The sequence below is a fragment of the Rhinolophus ferrumequinum genome, chromosome 11 (genome assembly GCF_004115265.2).
Source record: "Rhinolophus ferrumequinum isolate MPI-CBG mRhiFer1 chromosome 11, mRhiFer1_v1.p, whole genome shotgun sequence".
Taxonomy (NCBI): Eukaryota; Metazoa; Chordata; class Mammalia; order Chiroptera; family Rhinolophidae; genus Rhinolophus; species Rhinolophus ferrumequinum.
The window spans coordinates 6,426,461-6,448,452 of record NC_046294.1 but is presented as its reverse complement, the minus strand read 5'-3'; the positions used below and the strand labels follow the sequence as shown (position 1 = coordinate 6,448,452).

At 52.4% G+C, this 21,992-nt stretch overlaps 1 protein-coding gene across 2 annotated transcripts; it reads left to right on the top strand.

Moving 5' to 3' along the window:
• Positions 1-238: 238 nt before the first annotated feature.
• CAPN1 (calpain 1) lies at positions 239-21,094 on the top strand. Of its 2 annotated transcripts, none has more exons than XM_033120788.1 (22): positions 239-870; positions 2,149-2,416; positions 2,542-2,611; positions 2,877-2,995; positions 4,500-4,633; positions 4,723-4,891; positions 5,677-5,760; positions 6,101-6,186; positions 6,500-6,574; positions 6,709-6,869; positions 13,997-14,175; positions 15,041-15,052; positions 15,836-16,047; positions 16,136-16,175; positions 16,775-16,840; positions 16,927-16,984; positions 18,212-18,276; positions 18,693-18,761; positions 18,995-19,073; positions 19,478-19,594; positions 19,924-19,982; positions 20,361-21,094. In XM_033120788.1, the coding sequence occupies exons 2-22, from the start codon at positions 2,150-2,152 to the stop codon at positions 20,385-20,387; spliced, it is 2,148 nt and encodes a 715-aa protein (XP_032976679.1). In that variant the 5' UTR covers positions 239-870; position 2,149; the 3' UTR covers positions 20,388-21,094. The 2 variants fall into 2 exon arrangements, with proteins under 2 accessions (XP_032976679.1, XP_032976678.1); XM_033120787.1 differs by lacking the exon at positions 239-870 and adding an exon at positions 1,351-1,498.
• Positions 21,095-21,992: the final 898 nt, after the last annotated feature.

Here is a 21,992-nt window from a genome sequence, read left to right as displayed (position 1 = left end):
ATTGTGAAAAGCAAACTGCCCAGGAGCTGGTTCCGGCCCTGACTCACCAGGTGAGGTAGCTCAGCGAGACACACCCTCGCAGGCCTCAATTTTCTTCATATGTAAACTGGGAGCAACAGTGGGGTCAGATTAGATGAGTGGCTCAACCTTGTTGGGGTCACAGGTCGTAAAATCCTGAGAGCCATGCACCGTTTGCCCAACAAAATATTTGTGTACACATCCTGTAAGAGCTACAACAGCGGCTAGGCTAGTGTCCCCAAAGTCAGAGAAAGGACCTGAAGAGGAGGAACCACAGGAGTACCCCAACCCCCAATTTCTTTTCTTAGCTCTTCCACTTCTTACAGTTCCGTAGGCAGGATCTCCCGTTCTAGGTGGGCCTACAGTCCGGCTCGCAGCCTCTGCCGCCCCCTCCAGGGTAAGACCACACATGGGCGCTCCCAGGAGAGTGGGTCGAGGGCTAAGGGGAAAAGGGAGGATGTCTGCCTCTCGCAGTTTGCCGGTTTAAGAAACCCCACAGCGCAAGAGGAAAGTGGGCCCCTACAGTTGTTCACCTCCGTCCCATTCGCTGCACGAACCGGGAAGCCAAGGCCGACAGAGGCAGGCACTCACCCAAGGTCATACAACAAGGCGCGGCCTAGGGGGCCAGTTTCCTGCTCCCGGCCCGGATTCACGGAGCCGCTAAGTCGGAGTGGCGGTTCTGGGAGCCTCTTCCCCAGGTAGCCAGGGTGGGGAGTCGGCCCCGCACGAGAAGCCGGCTGCAGCTGCTGCAGAGCGGACCGAGCCAGGTGGGGCTGCCGTTTGCCGAGCGTCCGGCAGGGGTCCACTCACCGCCAGCCCGGACCCTCCGCCGAGCAGCTGCTGCCGCCGGAGGTAATCTCAGCTCCGCGCTGGGGACCCACTGGGGGTGGGGGTGGGGGGTAAGGATGGCTGTGGCCGTGTGGAGGAGGGGCCCAAGGGAGGAGCCCAAGGGGCGGGGGACAGGCTGGGGGCTGCCAGAGGCGTTGCCGCCGCGGCCCAGCGCCCGGGAATGCCCTCCAGGGCTGCAGTGTCGGGTGGGGCCGCCCGGCCCTGCAACTCGAGCTGCTGCCCCTGGTTAAAAATACCCCCTGCCCTGCCCTGCCCCCCCCGCAGTGCCCTTCCGTCTCGGCCCCAGCCTTCCCCACCCAACAGGCGCTGGCCCCTCCCCAGGGACAACTCTGCCTTTTACTAATTTGTCCTCGCGGAGTTGGCCGTGGGCCTGCGGAGGGAGGGGCAGGGAGACACCGTGAGTAAGAGAGATACAGAAGGTGCCCCAGAGATAAGGGAGATAGAGAGGAAGCGGGTAGGAGCCGGAGGAGGAGGAGGAGAAGGAGAAGAAGAAGGAGGGAGGGAGGAGGGCGGAGGGGCAGCGGGAGGAGGGCGGGGAGGAGCGCTCTTCCTGGTTGGGCCCTGCCCTGAGCTGCCACCCGGGAAGCCAGCCGCAGGACCACAGCGACCCCCCAAAACACTCCTCCTCCAGGTAAGGAGCTGGGTGGCGGGGCCAGGATTTCCGATCCTGGCCACTGCTCCCGGGCTGAGAGGCTGCCCCTGCCCTGGGCTCTCTGAGCGCCCGCCGGGTACAGGGGCGGGGGCCCTTGAAGCCCTACAGCCCAGGAGCCTGCCCTAGCTGCCTCTAAAGGCTGGGCTGGGGGAAAGCCGGGAGGGGAAAAGAATGAGGCCCCGTGCCCTGATCACCCAACCTGTCTCAGGGGCTTGGGAGGGGACCCTGACTGCCTGTCGTTTTCAGCCCCAAAGCCAGGGAAAGGGGCCAGTGGGTAGGAGCTTGGCTAGTATGAGGGGATTGCAGGCAGGCAAACGGTCAGAGGCGTTTCCTGAGATCTCCCACCTTGCCGGTTCCTTGTGTTATCCCGAGCTCAGCCCTGCCCCACCTAGCTGGCTGGCCTAGGACAGTAAGCATCTAGGAAAGGAGAGGTGGTAGCATTGTGTGGGTGTAGGGAGATGGTGGCCAGCACAACCCCAGCTTGGAAAGCCCCTCTCCTGGGAGCAGAGGCCAGTGGCGAGTCCTGAGTTCTAGGTTTAGGGAGGAAGGGTAGGCAGGGGCAGGCAGGAGCCCCCTGAGTTCTAGTCCTGGGAAGGCCTGAGTTCTGAGCAGACCCATCTGTCTTGTAGCATGGCTGAGGAGTTTATCACCCCAGTGTATTGCACTGGGGTGTCTGCACAAGTGCAGAAGCAGCGGGCCAAGGAGCTGGGCCTGGGCCGCCATGAAAACGCCATCAAGTACCTGGGCCAGGATTACGAGCAGCTGCGGGCTCAATGTCTGCAGAGTGGGGCCCTCTTCCGTGATGACGCCTTTCCCCCAGTGCCCCAGAGCCTGGGCTTCAAGGAGCTGGGCCCCAACTCCTCCAAAACCTATGGCATCAGGTGGAAGCGTCCCACGGTGAGAGGGGCTACCCTGGGTGAGGAATGGGAACAGGACTCCAGGTCCCTAATGGGGAGTGGGGTGGCTGGGTTCCACTTTCTGTGAGGGGCTGGCCCAGAGACAGGACTCTGGGTCTCTTGCAGGAGATGCTCTCCAACCCCCAGTTCATCGTGGATGGAGCCACCCGCACAGATATCTGCCAGGGAGCGCTGGGTAGGCCCTAAGGGGTTCTGGATGTTTTTTCCATAGGAGTTCCCCATGCCCATTCCTTCTGGCTTTGCCCCAACCCCTCCCTCCTGCAAGCCCAGGCAGGCTCTGGCTATCAGTGTTGGGGCTGGTTTGCCCAGATTCCTGGGTTTTTTCCGTAAGTTGAGGGGTATACTTCCCAGGGATCCCCGGGTTCTCCCCAGCATGGGTACGCATGTGCCCCACCAGGAGCAGTTCAGTACAGCAACCTGATGTGAGTCTCCCATCCCAGGGGACTGTTGGCTCCTGGCTGCCATTGCCTCTCTCACCCTCAATGACACCCTCCTGCACCGAGTGGTTCCACATGGCCAAAGCTTCCAGGATGGCTATGCCGGTATCTTTCATTTCCAGGTGAGGAACAGGGTGGGGGAGAGAGTGGTAGCAGGCACTAGAGGAGGTAAGGACTGATGACCCACTGCAGTCTGAAGTTAGGGGGCCTCAGGGCCACACCCTGCAGGGGTCAACCCTCCCTCTAGAAAGTATTTGACCTCTGGGTGCCATCTTGGATCCGTCATGTATGAAATGGCTGGGCAGGTATTTTGGCTGGCAGTTCTCCTGGGTGGTTATGTGTATTGGGGACAAAGTGCTTGGAAGAGTAGAAAGATCTGTGTAATATCCTGTGGGACAAATCCTTTTTCCTCCCCAAAGTCTCAGTATCCCCATCTGAAAAAATGAGTGTTCTGCAGGGGAAAACAGACCAGCACATGTGGCCATCACCACCCCTGATGGCCATCTCCCCACCAACCCCCAACTCCTGCACTATGGCAACCTCTAGCCTTCCACAGATTCCTGCAGCAAAGAATGACTCAGGATTAAGTCTATTTAAACCAGCTTTTCCTGACATTGTTGATTCATAGGATCCATTTTTTTTAAGTCACACTAAAGAATTCTTAATGAACTGTTGTTTGGGAGAGACACACCCCCAGCAACACTGTATGAGACCCTCTGGCTACGGTGGCCCCAGCCCTGCCACAGGGACTCCTCCTTCCACCGAGTCAGGGAACCCCCTTCCCCACTCCATCCTCATCCACCTTGGGGACTGACAGGACCCACAGTTAGATCGATGTTGGCCACGTGCCACACCTCCCCGCACTGTCCGCAGGGGCATGGCCTCACCGCCCATTTCCCCGCCTCCTTCCCTCACTCCGCCAATCCGTTCTGTTCAACATCCCACACCCGCACTGTGTACACCTCCTCCCCTTGCCCCATTGTTCTGCACCTGCCTGGTCCCCAGACCCTAACCCCCCTAGCACTGGGTGGCTCTGGCCCCAGGGGACCTGATTTCTCCCTTCCTGGGAATCCTGGCCCTCTGGCGTCTCTGAAGCGAGCCCTAGGATTGCAGGAACCCCACCCATCTTGTGGTCGAAGGATCTGGATGTCACATTTTGGGTCCACACCCACTTTACATATGTATCCCTCAACCCAATCCTACACACACACACACACACACACACACACACACGTGCTCACACAAACCCTGGCCTAGAATGGTGGGGGACAGGTGGAGGGCATAGCCTAAAGGGGGCTAATTCTGGGAGAGCTCAGACCCCGGAGTTTTTCAACCTCTCCATACCTGATGAGGCACCTTTGTCTATTTCAAAAATATCAGCAGTGCTGCCCTAAAAGCTTTATCTTCGTGATGGCATTAGTTTTCCCCCATGAGGAAGGTACTGCTGTTCCCTTTTATGGATAGGGAAACTAAGGCTCGGGGGGATAATTTGCTCAATGTCCTGTACCTAGGATACATGACCTAGAATCAGGGTCTAGTAAGTGGAAGAGCTGAGGCTTGCGCTCAGGCCCAAGGGATCTCAAATCAAGTACTCACTGTGCTTCCCCTGCCCCCTGACCCACACAGCTGTGGCAGTTTGGGGAGTGGGTGGACGTTGTCGTGGATGACCTGCTGCCCACCAAGGACGGAAAGCTGGTATTTGTGCACTCTGCCGAAGGCAATGAGTTCTGGAGTGCCCTGCTTGAGAAGGCCTATGCCAAGTGAGTTGTGTTCCAGGGGACAGCTGCGGGCCACCCTGGGGAGCAGGATCCTACACGGTGCAGGAGCACTGACCTGGGGCCACCCACAGGGTAAACGGCAGCTATGAGGCCCTATCGGGAGGCAGTACCTCGGAGGGCTTCGAAGACTTCACAGGAGGTGTCACCGAGTGGTACGAGCTGCGCAAGGCGCCCAGCGACCTCTATCAAATCATCCTCAAGGCGCTGGAGCGGGGCTCCCTGCTGGGCTGCTCCATCGACGTGAGTGCACCCAGCCCGTACCTCGAGCTCTGAACCTCATCCCCCCAACCTGTGACCTGAATCTTGTCTTTCGGGGGTTCCCTCTCCCAACCCAGCCCAGCCTCATCTTCACCTGGGCTTTGCTTCAGACCCTGTCATTCACCCCGCACCATCTGGTTCCTCACCCAGCCTCACTGATCATTTCAGTCTCATCATCCTCCACCTCCATGCCTTGTGTCGTTCCTGTCCCCCAAACCACAGACCTCGGCTCATTGTCCCAACCTTCCACTCCTCGTTCCTGTCTTTTAAAGGCCATGCCATCCCCGTCCAGTTCACTCAGCTCTTCCCTAGCCCCAGTTCCCGTTGGCCCAGTCTCTCTCCTGTACTCACTGCATTCACTCCTTTCGCTGCTCTTCTGTTCCAATGACTCATCCACAGACCGCATCCTTGATAACAGGCCCCACTCCCACCATCACTGCATCCTCAATTCTAACCCCGTGTGTTTGCACAGGGCCTGGCCAGCTCTGGCCAGAAGTAGTGTCAGTGGGCACGCCCAGGCCCCCCCACCAGTGGTGGTGTTGGTGGAACACCTGGGTGACCCCCGTTCTAGGGAGAGCTTCTATGTGTGGAGATGATGGGTTGGATAGGGTCAGGGTCCCTGCCTGCCACTCCCAATAACTATAGTACGTGCAAGCGGAAATGTCCAAGACCCATGAGTACTCGGGGCGCATCTCTTCCCTGGGGATAGGGACATGCACTGAGTCCCTGGAAGCTCGCCCCTGACCACAGCATGTGTCTTTCTGCAGATCTCCAGTGTTCTGGACATGGAGGCCATCACCTTCAAGAAGCTGGTGAAGGGCCATGCCTACTCTGTGACTGGGGCCCAGCAGGTACTGAGGGGCCTTCCCTGCAGCATGGCGCCTGCCTCCTCACCTGCCCTTGCCTGTCTGGCCTGTTCCCAGGGCTGTGGGAGGGGCTGGCTCTCCTGTAGTAGCACTTTATCTGTCTCCTGGGGACTCTTCCCCTGAGATGTTGATCTTGTCATGCCCTGATTCACTGTAGTATACGTACAGAGCTGCCTTCCTCTGTGGTCAATTCCTGGCTTTCCCGCTGTATTTCTGGCGGAAGGTGTGGTGTTGGGTGCTGAGCCACGCTCGGCGACATTGAAGTGGTGGGAAGGGATGTAAGTGCATGCCAGAAGCAGGCGCTCATGGGAGCTTTGGGGAACAGGTGAACTACCAGGGCCAGATGGTGAACCTCATCCGGATGCGGAACCCCTGGGGCGAGGTGGAGTGGACCGGAGCCTGGAGTGATGGGTGAGGGGCAGCCGGCATTGGCTGGGAAGGTTCGGGGAGGCTGATCAGTGTCCCTGGCATTTCTGCTCGGGGCTCTGCCAGCCTGGGCTGGGGACTGCCAAGACCAAGCTCAGGCCACGTGGGTCCCTGTGCCCAGCCTGTGATCATCTTCAGGGCATCTGACCTGGCCCTCACAAGGGAACCCCTGGAACTGGGATCTTGGGGCTTGAGCTTGAGGAGGCTTCTGACCCGGGCTAGGGGTGGACAGGCGCCAGGGACAGAGGCTGCGCAGGTCAGTGCCCACCAGCCCCTGGCAGTACCCTTCTCTTCACAGCTCCTCGGAGTGGAACAATGTGGACCCTTATCAACGGGAGCAGCTCCGGATCAAGATGGAAGATGGGGAGTTCTGGTGAGCAACCCCCCTTCAGTCTGGCCCTTCTTAGGGCCTTGCACCCCACCTCCCACCCGACAAACCCAGCCTGTGCCACATCCTTCTGTGTCCTGGTTGGAGACCATGACTAACCTCTGCACCTCAATCCCCAGGATGTCATTCCGAGACTTCATGCGAGAGTTCACCCGCCTGGAGATCTGCAACCTGACGCCCGATGCCCTCAAGAGCCGGAAGTTCCGTAAATGGAACACCACCCTCTACGATGGCACCTGGCGGCGGGGGAGCACTGCAGGGGGCTGCCGGAACTTCCCAGGTGACCTGACCTGCCGGGCATGCAGGGTGTGCAGAGGTGGGGTCCGGGCCCTGCCGCCTGCTTGCTCGAGGGCCTCAGGCAGGGCACGTCTTTCACCAAGCCTCACTTCCTCACTTATAAGATGGGGGTAGTTGTGCTGACCTCTCGAATTGTTTGAGGAGTAAAATATTGAATGTCCTTGTAAATTCTGAAGATCCACGTTTGCCTCGCCATTCTGGGGCCTGAGCCCAGGGTGCAAACAAGGGGAGAAGATTTCATTGCCATCCAGCCATTTCCTGTCACTCATCAGCCTGAGACCTTCCTCCCTTATCCTTCCACCACCTTTCCCTGGGCTTCCAGATCCATGTGGATGACTTGGCCACAGCCTGGCCTTTCAGAGTTCCTTGCCATCCTCACCTGCTTCAACCTTTTCCTTCACCTTAGTTTAGCCACCACCCGAGAGCACCGTTCCGCACGGCCCACTCTGAATATGCCTTTGACCTTTCAGCGCCCTTCCTCTGCAGCCCTCAGCCTCGTTGAACTGTCTAATCTGTTGAACCCACTACTTTTCCACTATCCTTCATCTCCCATCTTGTCCTCTCGTAACCAGGTTAAGTCATCATTTTAACCTTGTCCTTCAAACACTCTCAGCTTCCCGGCTTCTGTCTCCCTCTGTTCCTCTCACCTGGCACAACCACAATCCTAGCTGAACCCTCTCCCCTGGCTTCAGAACTGTTAAATGTGGCTGGAGAGAAATCACACGACTGGGGCAGTATTTTCCCTATAAATTTACAGCCACAAACCTCAAATGAGCACTTTGCTTGGTCCCCAGCGATTCCACTACTAGTTATCAACGTCCCCACTCTCTCCTCAAACCTCCTTTCACCTCCCTCCACTATTATTCTCATCTGCAGACGTGGCCTTGCATGTCATGGAAAAATAGACCTCATCACGCAGGACACCCCCTCATATTCCCACCTCCAAATCCCCAGGCTATCTGGACCTGTGCCATCTTTACTGCTTTCCCTCCTATGACAGTGATAGAACTGTCCCTGCTCATGGGGACCCTGACCTCTGCGACCTCCACTCGGATCCCACTCTACCTCACCTCCAAAATCCTTGCTCTCGTATCCGTCACCTGTCACTCCTGTGTCATTATGCAGAATCTCCTGCCTTAAAACAAAGTAACCCTCGGTTGACCCCACTTTCCCACCCATCTCTCTTCTCTACTTCAAAACCAAACTTCTCAGGAATTGCCACATTTTCTTGCCTTTCTGACTTCCAGTTCAGGTTTTAGCCCATTCCGGTCCAGCTTCCATCCTCACCACACTGCTGCGACTGCTCTTTTGAGGGTCTCTTACAGCTGTGACTTTGCCAAATCCGCCAGTGATCTGTCCTCACGTCCTGCATCCTCCAGCAGTTCTCAGCGGGGCTCACAGTCCTCTGTTTTGAAGTTTTCTTCCTCGTAGGGACCCAGTTTCAGCTTTTCCCCAAATAGATAACCACCGTTCCCTGCACCATTTATTGAGATATCTGTCCTTTCCTCACTGTCAGCTCCATCATAGAGTTCCCATTTATATGTGGGTCTGTTTGGGGCTTGCCATTCCGTCCCTCTGCCAACAGCACATTAGTTTCATTGCTATAGATTTATAAGTCCTACCATTGGACAGAGTGAATGTCTTCTTCAAGAGTCTCTTAGCTATTCTTGCATTTTGTTTTTCCATATGAATTTTAGAATCAGCTTACAAGTCTTACACAAAACTATTTTGAGAATTTAATTTGGAATGGCATTTGAATAATCTGCAGGTCAATTTGGGGAGAATTGATATCTTTACAATTTTGAGTCTTCTTATCCAAGAATGTGGTGCAGTAGTCCCCCCCTTATCTGTGTTTTCGCCTTCCGCAGTTTCAGTTATCCATATAGTCAACCATAGTCTGAAAATATTAAATGGAAGATTCCAGAAATAACTCATAAGTTTTATTTATTTATTTATTTATTTATTTATTTATTTATTTATTTTTTTTTTATTTTAACAATTTATAAGTTTTAAATTGGATGATATTTTGAGTGATGAAATTTTGGGCCGTTCTGCTCAATCTCCCCAAGATGTGAATCATCCTTTTGATCAGCGTATCCACAGTGTCTATATACTATACGCTCCCTGCCCGTTTGTCACTTAGTAGCTGTCTAGGTTATCAGAGCCACTGCCCCAGTAGCAGTGCTTGTGTTCAAGTCACCCTGACGCTGTGTCACAATACCTACATCATTCACCTTATCACTTCATCTCATCACATAGGCATTCTGTCATCTCACATCACCACAAGAAGTAAGTACAGAATAATAAGATATTTTTGACAGAGAGACCACATTCACATAACTTTTATTATAATTGTTCTAGTTTATTACTAGTTACTGTTGTTAATCTCTTACTGTGCCTAATTCATAAATTGAACTTTATTATAGGTCTGTATGTCCTGTGTCCCCAAAACATAGTACCATGGGTCCCCAAAAATAACACCTAGTCAGACCATCAGCTCTAATGCGTTTTTTGGAGCAAAAATGAATATAAGACCTGGTCTTATTTTACTATAATATAAGACTGGGTCTTATATATTATAATATGACATAAGACCGGGTCTTACTAATTTTTGCTCCAAAAGACATATTAGAGCTGATGGTCTGGCTAGGTCTTATTTTCAGGGAAACACGGTATATACAGGGTTCTATCCTCGGTTTCAAGCATCCACTGGGCTCTTGGAACATATCTCCCACGGATAAGGGGAAACTCCTGTGTATCTGTTCATTTTGGCCTTCAATGTGATAAAATTTTATAATTTTCATCACAAAGGGCTTACATATTTTTTGAGATTTATTCTTACATATTCTATACTCTAGTTCAGGGGTGTCCAAACTGTGGCCCACGGGCCAACTGTGGCTCACAATCCATTGTTAATTGGCCCACAGCAAATTCCAAAAATATATTTAGTTTATTTAAATAAACCAGGTGAGGCAATACGTACTTCACCTCGAGTGAGTGGCCCGGCTGTTTGTGTATTTTAGCGCATACGGCCCTTGGTGAACAACCTTGAAAAAAGTTTGGTCACCCCCTACTCTAATTGCTATTGTAAATAGTATCTTTTTAAAAATTACATCTCCCAAGGAAGAGTTGCTGATACAATAACTAACGTGCAGTTGACCTTTTAAATTTATTTTGTATCTAGCAAACTTGTTAAACTGTAACTGATTTTAGGGATTTATCTGTAGATTCTCTTTGGTTTTCTAGTTGACAGTATAGCATCTGCAAATAATGCAAATTTATTTCTTCTTTTCTAATTCTTGTAACTTTTGCTATGTTTTCTTAATATAGAATAATATATATGTATTCTATATTAAGAATAGAATAATGACATATTATTCTATATTAAGAATAGAATAATATGGCTAGTTCTATAGAGTATTGAACAGGGGTGGCTATGTCCTGGGGGTCTTAACCCTCTCTTAAAGGAAAAGTTTTCTACTTTGGGATTTTTTGTAGATACCTTTTAGTAGATTAACGCAGTTTAATCTTATTAAGTATTTTTAGTTATATTTATTATTATAATATGCTTTTTTCTTTTATGTGTCAACATGGTAAATTACATTTACCATTTTTAAAATAGTAAATCAACCTTACATTCCTGAGATTAAAAACAACACATTCATGACATAATTTTTTTTATATATAATAGCGTTACATTTTGTTCATGAGTGAGATTTACCTGTATTTTCCTTTTCTTATACTGACCTTGTCAAGTTTTGATATCGGTGCTGTATTTCTGTTTGGCTTATAAAGTGAATGGGGACGTGTTCTCTCTTTTTCTGTTTTCTGGAAGAGTTTGCATGACATAGGGATGATTTATTGCTTGAGTATTTGGTTGGATTGGTCTGTAAAGCTGTCAGGCCTGCTCTTTGTATGAAGATTAACTTTTGATATTGAGTATCTTTAACGGTGACAGGATTATTGAGGTTTTCTATTTCCTTCTGAGACTATTTTGATGAGTTGTATTTTTTAGTTTATCCTTTGCATCTGTTTTCAAAATTATTAGTGTAGAGTTATCCTTAATCTATTCTGATAACTCGTCTGTAATGATATCATCGCTTAGTTCATAGTGTTGCTCGTTTACACTTCCTCTTTTGTCTTTGTTAATCCTGTGAGAGGTTGTCAATATTCGCCTTTACAAAGAAATGACTTTTGACTTTGTGAATCCTTTGTATAGTATTTTTCTGTATTATTAATCTTTGCTTTTCTGTTTATTTCACTGCTCTCTTTGGATTTATTTTTCGACTTTATTTTCTGACTTCTTAAATTACATGCTTCTTTCATTAATTTGGGTTATTTTTTTCTATAAAAACACCTAAGGCAATAAATTTCCCTCTAAGTGTATCTTTTAGTTACACGATTTTGATACATAATGTTTTTAAAAATTGTGATAATTCACATATCATAAAATTCACACTTTTTTTAAAAAAATATTTGATTGGGGAATAGTGTGTTTCTCCAGGGCCCGTCAGCTTCAAGTCATTGTCCTTCAATCTAGTTGTGGAGGGCACAGCTCACTGGCCCATGTGGGAATTGAACCGGCAACCCTGTTGTTCAGATCTTGTGCTCTAACCAACTGAGCCAAAATTCACACTTTTAATGTGTACAGTTCAGTGGGTTTTAGTATATTCATGGCGTTGTGTAATCATCACCATTATCTAAGTCCGCAAAATTTTCAATACCCTCAAAGGAAACCTTGCATCTATTATCGGTCACTCCCTATTCCTTTCTCCCCCGAGCCCATGGCACCCACTAATCTACTTGCTATAGAGTTACCTATTCTGAACATTTCGTATAAATGGAATCATATGGCCTTTTGCTTCTTTTCTGTAGCATAATGTTTTCAAAGTTCATCCATGTTGTCGTATGTATCAGTACTTTATTTCATCTTTATGGCTGAATAATATTCCATGACATGGATAGACCACATTTTGCTTATTCATTCATCAGTCAATGAACACTTAAGTTGTTTCCAGTCCTTGGCCATTATGGCTGTGCTGCTGTGGACATTCAAGTATGTGTGTTTGTGTGAGCATATATTCTCTTGGGTTTATAAGTAGGTGGGGAACCATTGGGTTATATGGGAATTCCATGTTTAACTTTTTGAGGAACTGCCAAGGGTTTTTTAAAGTGGCAGCACTATTTTACATTCCCACTAACATTGTATGAAGGTTCCAGTTTCTCTACATCCTTGTCAACACTTGTTATTGTCCATATTTTTTATTATAGCCGTCCTAGTGGGTGTAAAGTGGTATCTCATTGAAGTTTTGATTTGCATTTCCCTAATGACTAATGATGTTGAGTATCTTTTCGTGTATTTTTTGGCCATTTGATATATTTTTTTGGAGTGTCTAGTCAAATAGTTTATTATGAATATGTGTTGGATTTTTTTTAATTAAATTTATTGGGGGTGACAATGATTAGTAAAATTACATAGGTGTACAAGTGTACAATTCTATAATAACCACCTATATATCACATTGTGTGCTCACCACCCAGAGTTAGTTCTCCGTCCATCACTATATATTTGACCCCCTTTACCCTCTTCTACCATCCCCCCTCCTGAGTATTGGATTTTGTCAAATGTGTTTTCTGCATCAATTAAGATGATCTTGTGTTTTTTCTCTTTTTTCTGTTAATGTGGTGTGTTACATTGATTTTCTTATGTTGAGCTATCTTTGCATTCTTGGGATTAAACCCTATTTCATGATATATAATCCTTTTAATATGCTGTTGGATTTGGTTTGATAGTATTTTGTTGAGGATTTTTACATCGATATTCATATGTGATATTGGTCTGTAATTTTCTTTTCTTGTGATGTCTTTATCTGGCTTTAGTACCAAGCAAATCTATGGATTTGCCTATTCTGGACAATATAATTTAATATAAATGAAATCATACAATGTGTGATTCTTTGTGACTAGCTTCTTTCACTTAGCATAGGGTCTTCAAGATTCATCCATGATACAGTATGTATCAGTACTCCATTCCTTTTTATTGCCGAATAATATTCCATTGTTCAGTTATAGCACATTTTGTTTATACATTCATCAGTTGATGGAAAATTGGGTTGTTTCTACCATATGGCTATTACAAATAATGCTACTGTGAACATTCACATCCAAGTTTTTGTGTGGATGTATGTTTTCATTTATACCTAGGAGTGGGATTACAGGGTCATATGGTAATTCTCTGTCTACCCATCTGAGGAACTGCCAGACCATTTTCCAAAGTGGCTGCACCATTTTACATTCCGTGTGTGTGACGTTCTGATTTCTCCACATCCTAATACATGTTATTATCTATCTTTTTGGTTAATGTCAGTTTTGTGTGTGGACAGGGGCGATGATGTGTATCTTTAAAAAGAAATTGTGCATATTCTATCCAGCACTTGGTTGTTTTAGTCATGGGAATTGTTCAGGAATCTGAAATCACCAAACTGCCAGAAATGCAAGTCCCATTACACTTTGCAGCTCAGTGGCCTCCTATCAGACCCTGCTTTCTCTCACCTTCTAAGTCGCTGTTGACACGGCAGCTCCAGCCACCTTTTAAAATCGTGCAAGCCTGTCAGGAGGTCCTTTGGCTCTTTGATTCAGTCCACATTCCTCACCACCACCCTGCCAACCTCTGGCATCTCCCCGGATTCCCTGTGCTCACTGGAGCCCGGAGCTTCATTAGACAGTGGCCAGCCCCCCATGTGTGGGACTCTTAGTTCTCCCTCTGCCTGGCTCTTGCTTCCCCATGTCTTCCCAGGGCTTCCCTATTCAGGTCTCAGCTCAAATGCCTCCTCCTCCAAGAAGCCTTCTCTGAACAACTTCAGCTTGCTTATTCTTTGTAATTGTTAATTAACCTGGCTTGCTCATACTTTCCCTCCCCTATATGGAATATGAGCTCGAGGGCAGGGACCATGTGTCCCCACTGCATGTCTGTCACATAGCACATGGTGGGCACTTAGTAATATTTGTTAAATGAATGAATGAATGAATGGAAAGACACATGGGGGAGGGGCAGGCTTGGGGGGAACACTCAGCTCTTCCTCTCTGATCCTCACCTCACCCCGTCTGCAGCCACCTTCTGGGTGAACCCTCAGTTCAAGATCCGGTTGGAGGAGATAGATGACGCGGACGATGACTACGGAGGTCGCGAGTCAGGCTGCAGCTTTGTGCTCGCACTCATGCAGAAGCATCGCCGCCGTGAGCGCCGCTATGGGCGTGACATGGAGACAATCGGTTTCGCAGTCTATGAGGTGAGCGGATGAATGAAGACCGAACCCCGCGGGGAAAGCTGGGCTCCCGCCCACCTCGGGCAAGCTCCGCCAGGGGGCGCCAGAGGACGCCGCTGTTGGCCAAGCATGAGCACTAACCAAATCACACCCCTGAGCTCAGGCAGGCACCTGCTGAGGCCCTCTGCCAGACTTGGGGTGGGCAAGGGCCTAAAATTCATCCTGTGAGGTGGGTGAAAGGAGAGGAAGGTATTTGGCTAGAAAAGGGGAACATTCCGGGATTCACCCCCATTCTTAGAGGCCAGAAGGCTGCTCCTGGGAACAGGGACCTGGAAGGCAGCTTCTGGGGCCAGACTTTGGCTCAGCTTCAGAAAGAAGTGGGTAAGTGGGCTGCCATGGAGGAGCAGTGAGCTGCCTGTCTTGGAAGTGTGTAAGCAGAGGCTGGTGTGCAGATATATGATAAGAAAAACCTTGCTTAATGCACTGTGTTCAAGACAGAATCTCCTAGACCTCCCTGGTAGGGGTAAAGGATGGCCACAGCTTCGGCCCAGGCCCAGAGGCCCTGGCAGCAGAGGGACCTCTGATAACCCGGGGCTATAGGACGTTGCTGTTGGCTGTCCTGGGGGCTGTCCTAGGGGCTCTGATTCAGAGCGGAAGCCCAGGGCATTCTAGAGACAGAGAACCCTGCTGAGGCTACAGCCCCCCTAAGTTACTGGGGTCCCTCTCCATTGTGAAGACAGGTCTGGGTCACCACTGGCCCCAGGCACAGGGCCCTGCCTCAGGTCTCATCATTCTCGTCTTAAGAACTCAAGGCCCCTGCCCAACACATGCCCTGCCTTCTGCCCCTTGGGCCAACCACACATCTCTAACTTCCCTGTTTCTCTTGCAGATCCCTCCGGAGGTAGGTGTGGCACCTGACTCACCTGGATTTCCACGCCCCTGAACACACATGGTGCCCAGAGGGTAACAGGATGGTGGCAAGCCCACGCATGGGGAACTAAGATGTCACCTTATTTTACTGCTCATAAAGTGCCCCCTTACCCCCCACCCACTGTTTAGTGGGCAGAGCAAACTGCTCTCCTGGGGGACCAGAGCAGGTAACAAGGGAGGGAGCTGGATTTCAACCCTGGTCCTCAGAGCCCCACCCGACATGCACATCCAAGGCTTTTCCTGTCTTACCATTTACACTGCGCAAGTGCTAGCTGAGGCCATCTGGGGCACTGGTTAAGAGCAGGACAGTGGACGGGCTATGTTCTGCACCCTTGAGCAAGTTGCTGAAGCTTTAAGCCTTGGTGTCAGTGTCCATGAAATAGCCATAACCTCACAACAGCACCACCTCACAGAGCTGTTGTGAGTGTTAAATGAGGTGCCACGTGTAAATTACCCTGTGGTGTCTGACACAGGAAGCTCCAAGTAGTAATAGGAGAACATTATTTCATGGTGTTATAGTATCTACATTTACCTCCACTCTGTGCAGTAGGCAGGGTTATTACCCCCATTTTACAGATGAGGAAACTGAGGCAAAATGATTTGTGAGGGCCATGCAGCCTGTTGGTGACTAAGTCACAGCCCAGCTCTCAAGCCCCTTGGCCAGGATCAGAGCCTGGGATCTGGATCTGGGGAAGCTCCTAAGGGTGGACTGAGTGGGCAGCTGCAGACCCTGCTCCCTCCTTCCCTCCACCAGCTGGCGGGCCAGCCAGCGGTGCACCTGAAGCGTGACTTCTTCCTGGCCAATGCATCGCGGGCCCGATCAGAGCAGTTCATCAACCTGCGGGAGGTCAGCACCCGCTTCCGCCTGCCGCCTGGGGAGTACGTGGTGGTGCCCTCCACCTTCGAGCCCAACAAGGAGGGTGACTTTGTGCTGCGCTTCTTCTCGGAGAAGAGCGCTGGGACAGAGTAAGTCGAGGGCCCCCTCCCCAGTCCTCCTCCACAGGCCCTCCCTGCTCCCCTCCTGATGGCCCCTCTTTCTCCCCACCCTCTGCAGGGAGCTGGACGACCAGATCCAGGCCAATCTTCCTGATGAGGTGCGTGCCCCGCCCCCACCAGGCCTTCTTTCTCTCCCCGACCCTGGGTGTGTGATGAGGACCTGAGGGTCCTGTCCCCTGGACTCCAGCTGGCAGAGCAGAGCCCCTCCTGGCAGGAGCCATGGAGTAATACTAATTCCTCACTTGCCCAGCACTTTACAGTTTGCAGAGGACTGTGAAAATAATGGTGTGAGGTCCCTGTGCTCTCTCTTTCTGCCGGCTCTACGCTGAGCTCTTTCCCCTGGTCGCCCTGTTTCCTCCAAAACAACCCTGTCAGGATACTGTCACTGTCTCCCCTCTCTGCGGGAAACTCAAGTTTAGAGAGATTAAGGAACTTGCCCAGGGTAGTGCAGCGGGGAGCCAAAGCTCAGCCTTCATCACTGAGCTGAACTGCATGCATCCTTCTCATTTAGGTTACAAGGGTCCTGGGCACGGGTAGAGTGGGGACTAGAGTACCATTTTGCAGATGAGAAGAGTGAGGCTCAAAGACATAAAGTGACACATAGCTAATGAGAGGTCCCAGCCCTGCTTTCAGCTGCTGCCCATGCAGGTGCTGGGCTGGGGCACCCCTGACCTGCTCTCCCCCCTTCTCCAACCAGCAAGTGCTCTCAGAAGAGGAGATTGATGAGAACTTCAAGTCCCTCTTTAGACAACTGGCAGGAGAGGTAGGTTGGGGCATGGGGGAGGGGGCCTCTGGGGCACCGAGGTGCAGCCTTTCTGCAGGGCAGGTGCCATCCTTCTCCTCCCCCAGGACCTGGAGATCAGCGTCAAGGAGCTGCAGACCATTCTGAACAGGATCATCGGCAAACGTGAGGGACCCTGAGTATCTGCTCTCCACCCCCGTCCTGTCCCCGTTCCCTCCGAAATCCAGAATCTAGGCTTCTGCTCCCACACTGAGCTGCACCCGACCTCTTGGTCTTCAGGGGGGGAAGCCTTCCACCGCATTTCCGAGCACTACTTACCCCCATTTTCCTCCCAAACTCATACCATCTTGCTGGACCTCGTTCTCTATGCCTGAGCGCTGTGCCCTGGTGTGATTAGCCGCTTAGCCGCTGATAGCACCTTCCTGCCAATGTACAGGACCCCTGCCTCCCAGAAGATGCACCCAGGGCCAGGCCAGGTAGCTCAGGAGCAGAGCTGGCTTCACTCCCTGATGTGTACAGCTGAAGGCAGCCGACCCCCAACCTGCCCTTTGCCCCATGTCTGACCTCTGACCTCTATCCTCCATCCACGCTGTTCCCTTGGCCCAGAACCCCTCTCTTTGTCTTCTTACTCGAGGGCCTGCAGCCAACCACCCCTGCCATGTTTCCACCGAGTTCCTTTTCCTTCTGTTCCACACTTGTTTCATTTTACTCTGGTCTGGTCGTGGTGTTCACCTGGTTGTTGGGGCACTGACTGGTTTGGTTACTAAATACTTTAAACGGTTATTTCTTCCTCCCCCCCATTTCACCCCCCCCTTCAAGCCGTTGTTTCTCAGTCTAGCTGTGTAGGACGCAGCTCCCTGGCCCATGCTGGTGTTATGAGCCTCGCGCTCCACCCCACCCCACCCCCCTGCTGAGCCAGTCAGTTGCCGGTCGTCAGAGCAGCTCACGGGAGCTCTCACCAGCTGCCAGCCACTCACGCTGGCCACCGGCCGCTCACGGGAGCACACGGTAGCCCGCGGAGGCACGCAGCAGCCCAGGGCAGCACTCAGCAGCTCGCGGCAGCTCATGCCAACCTCTGGCTTGCTCATGGCAGCCCAGCTCCAGGGAGAGCCATTGTTCACAATCTTAGCTGTAGAGGGTGCAGCTCACTGGCCCATGTGGGAATCGAACTGGCAAGGTTAGGAGCACGGTGCTCCAACCACATGAGCCACTGGGCCGGCCTAAACTGTTATTTCTGATGATAAAGACACTACTACACACTTATTCTGCTAGATTTTACATGCCAGGAGCCAGGAACCGAGCCTCCCTGATCCCATCCCCACTGGTGCCTCTGCCTCAGGCCAGGCCCAGGAACCCGCTGGGCTAGGGTGCTGGAACTGGTTTTTCTTGCAGACAAAGACCTGCGAACCAAGGGTTTCAGCCTGGAGTCCTGCCGCAGCATGGTGAACCTCATGGATGTATCCTGCCATGGTGCTTGGGGTTGGGGGATGTAGGTGTGCGAAGGCCACTGGGTGACTTGTCCTAGGAACAGTGCAGAGAAAGGCCAGAGCTCTGTGCAGTGTGGACGGACTAGCGCCTTCCTGGGCATCGTCCCATTGAGTGAGGGGGGAAACTGAGGCATGGCCAAGTGAGAAGTAGAGCAGGGCCTGGGTCCCGAAGTGACCCTAACGGCTGGTGCTCTTTCTGCGCCCCTCCAGTCTGTTGCGATTCAGAGAACAGGACAGGCCTGGCCACGGGCCCACTGGACCTGGGCTCTTGCCCCTTTTCCCCTCGTCGCTCTCTCTCTCTGTGGCCAGTCCCCTTCTCCCCACTTGCTCACTTTCGCCCCATGCCTGGTTTAAGCTGTGGAGTTTTTTTCTTAATGGCTACCCAGCGGGACGGCAATGGGAAGCTGGGCCTAGTGGAGTTCAACATCCTGTGGAACCGTATCCGGAATTACCTGGTAAGTGGCCCTCCCATGTCCTATGCAGCCTCAGTCACAGCAGAGCCAGGCCAGGCTGCAGGCTGCATGGACTAGGCTCTCTGTCCTGGGTCTGCCTCTCTGGAGCCCACAGACCCCAGCAACCGACCCTCCTTTGGGACCTCTCCCCCCACCCTTAACAACCCTCCACCCTGGGGCGGACTGGAAGGGCTGGATGTCTCAGTCCAGCCCTCACGCTCTGCTCCCCACCCCAGTCCATCTTCCGGAAGTTTGACCTGGACAAGTCAGGCAGCATGAGTGCCTACGAGATGCGGATGGCCATCGAGTCTGCAGGTGAGGCTGGTGGCACCTGTGGGTGGAGCCCCAGACAGGTGGTCCAGGCCAATTCCCTGACAACTGGCCCTTGTCCCTGGGGTGATGATGGCAATGGTGGTGGTGTATGAACAGCCATCTTCTGCCTTTTTCCCGGGGTTACTGAGCTGAGTGTTTTAGTAGCATTTCCTTTTGTCTTCACTACAACCTAATGAGGATAGGGGCTCTTATTGTCCCCAGTGTGCACAGAGAAAAGTACAACTCAGAGAGGGAGAGTGACTGGCCTAAGGCCACACAGCCAGGGTAGGCAGAGCGCTCCACAGTTTCCACTGAGAGGTGCAGGGCTCAGCCTCCCAGGCCTGGTCTCCTTCCCTGCCCCTTTGGGCTGGGCTGCGCCTTCCTGACCCCCCGTTCCCCTGGGACAGGCTTCAGGCTCAACAAGAAGCTGTACGAGCTCATTATCACTCGCTACTCGGAGCCCGACCTGGCTGTGGACTTTGACAACTTTGTGTGCTGCCTGGTGCGGCTGGAGACCATGTTCCGTGAGTGTCCCCATCCCGCTCCCTCTTCCAGATCTGTCCCAAACGTGTCCTTCATGAGCAGTGGGAATGACAGATGTAGGCCCATACCATGACGTGTGTCAAGGAGGCCAAGGTCTCCGGAGTTGGGGCCCCGGTGGGCTGAATTCCAGGAGACTAGGGGAGGGGGATACTCTGGCAGCAGGAAGGGCCACTTCGGCTGTGACGAGTGAGAGAACTTGGGGTGCTGTGCAGAGGTGGGGGGTGAGGCAGGAGGGGGACCTACTTGAATGTTCCACAGAATTCTCAGCCCATGTCATCTCAGCCCATGTCATCTTTTCTTGAACACATAGGGTTTTTCAAAACTCTGGACACAGATCTGGATGGAGTCGTGACCTTTGACCTGTTTAAGGTGGGAACCTCCCATGGCCTAGTGGGGGAAGGCACTCGGGTGGTGGAGTATTCCTACCTTCCTGGGGCTGGAGCCTGTGGCCTCAGAGCCAGCCCTAATGGCTGGGCCACCCGAGTCCTGGAAGGATGGGGTGGGGTGTCTGCGTTCTGGGAAAGGAGCAGGAGAGAAACAGGAGAGAGGCCTGTGCAGGAGCCAGCAGCCTGGTCTCCCAGGGATAGAGGAGAAAAGAAAGTGCCCCCCCAAGACGGTCTCTCTCCCACCTTTCCCCAGAGGGACTGAAGAGATGGTGGCTCCTGAACCAAAGGGCTGGGAGGCTGGACTTGGGGTTTCTGCTGCCCCTGACTGACCCCTCTGTCTGCTTTCCTCTCCACCCCGCAGTGGTTACAGCTGACCATGTTTGCATGAGGCGGGGCTTAGGCCGCCTTGCTGTGTCCCTTTTCCTTCATCTGCCAAGCCATGCCTTCTCGTCACACCACACCAGGCCACACCAGCTGCAAGTGCCTTCCTCGGAGCAGGAGGTGGCCTCGCCTTCTATCCCCTCACCTCCCAGCTGTCACGGTTCGTCTGCTCTGGGCTGAGCTGTGTGGCCCTCCCTGCTCCATTGGCCGTGGGCTCAGTTGGACACCCCCAGCCCCTTCTGTTGCCAAACCAGGAAGGCAGCTTTCGCTTATTCCCGCCTCAGGATGGAGCTCCAGGAGGAGCTGACAGCCCCAGACCTCCCAGCATCCTGCTGTGTCCTCTCCCCTCACTCCGGAGGCCACCCACCTGGCCTCGCCTACACACTTTAAACCATAACCACTAAAGCTCTACACAGTCTGTATTGTAGCGTGTAGAGCCCCCTCCCAGCTGGGGTTGTCTCCCCAGGGCTGGGATCGTCTGTTCCTTCCTGTGCAGAAGCCAATGCGCCTCTCTGCCCCATGGCCTGGCCCCATGTCCTGCCCTGGCGTGGGGGTGGTCAGGCCTTCCCTTCCCCTCCCTCCCTTATTTTTTATATTGGTGATTTTAAAGGGGACTCTTCAGGGACTGGTGAACCAGTTATGGGGGTGCACCTGGGTCTAGGGTGGGTGGTCTCCTGTTTCCATGCAGAAAAACCCCAAATAATAAAGGAAGAAGCCTCACATCTGTCTCTGGAGTATGTTTCCATCCAAACCTGCTGCCTGGGGGGCACCAGCAAGCCTTGGCCTTCAGGAAAAGCTCAGGGCCTCACACCCACCCCTCCCAGCCCCCTCTACCTCCTTCGCCACTGCCCCAGAGCTCGCAACCTTGTTGGAGTACCGGGCTTCTGAACGGTTGGGGAGGATGGGATCCTGGCTGCAGGGAAAGGGCCACACTGCTGGGGTCCCAGGTGGCCCTGCTGTTGGTCCTCCATGCCCTCCTAGCAGCCCCGAAGGTCTGACTCCTGCCTTCCTCACGTGATCCTGCCTGTGAGGCTCTGGCTGAAACCCAAACCCCTACTTAGCACAGTCTTGACCCCCCCCCCCCGCCCCAGAAAGCTCCCCAGACCACAGAGCCTCCTTTAAGTCCTTTTGTATGTGTGGGTGGGGGAGGTTTGCCCCTGTGACCCAGACACCTGCAGCTTATGTAAGCTGCTCCTGCCCCCTCTGGGATCCTGGATTTTCTTACCGGAGATAAGAGTGGGTTGAGGTGAGGACAGAGGAGGAGATGGGCTGGTGGGGCTGAAGGGACAGCCACAAATGAGGACGGCAGCTGCAGGGCAAAGGCTAGTGAAACCCAGGTGTGGGGGATGGGTGCTGCCTTCAGCTGCTGGGAGCCCCCAATGGAGCCCTGAATGGCAGACTGCCAGGACTGCCCGCCACAGGCTGGCACAGGGCCTGGGGCAGGATGTCCTGAGCCTGTGTTGTGCCTTTGGGAGTCCCTGGCCAAGTCCTGTGGGGTCTCCGTGTCCTCATCAGCAAGGGGAGTGGGCATCGCTTCCTGGGAGCCTGGGCTGGATGTGAGGACCAGGTGGAGGAGTAGGGCAGGTGTGCCAGCCTCGCCGTCTTAGTTCTC

Coding starts and splice junctions, on each gene's coding strand:
- CAPN1 (XM_033120788.1), top strand. CDS start 2,150: ATGGCTGAGGAGTTTATCACCCCAGTGTATTGCACTGGGGTGTCTGCA. Junction 6,870..13,996: donor GGGCTGCCGGAACTTCCCAG/GTGACCTGACCT, acceptor CCCCGTCTGCAG/CCACCTTCTGGGTGAACCCT. Junction 18,762..18,994: donor ACCGTATCCGGAATTACCTG/GTAAGTGGCCCT, acceptor TCCCCACCCCAG/TCCATCTTCCGGAAGTTTGA.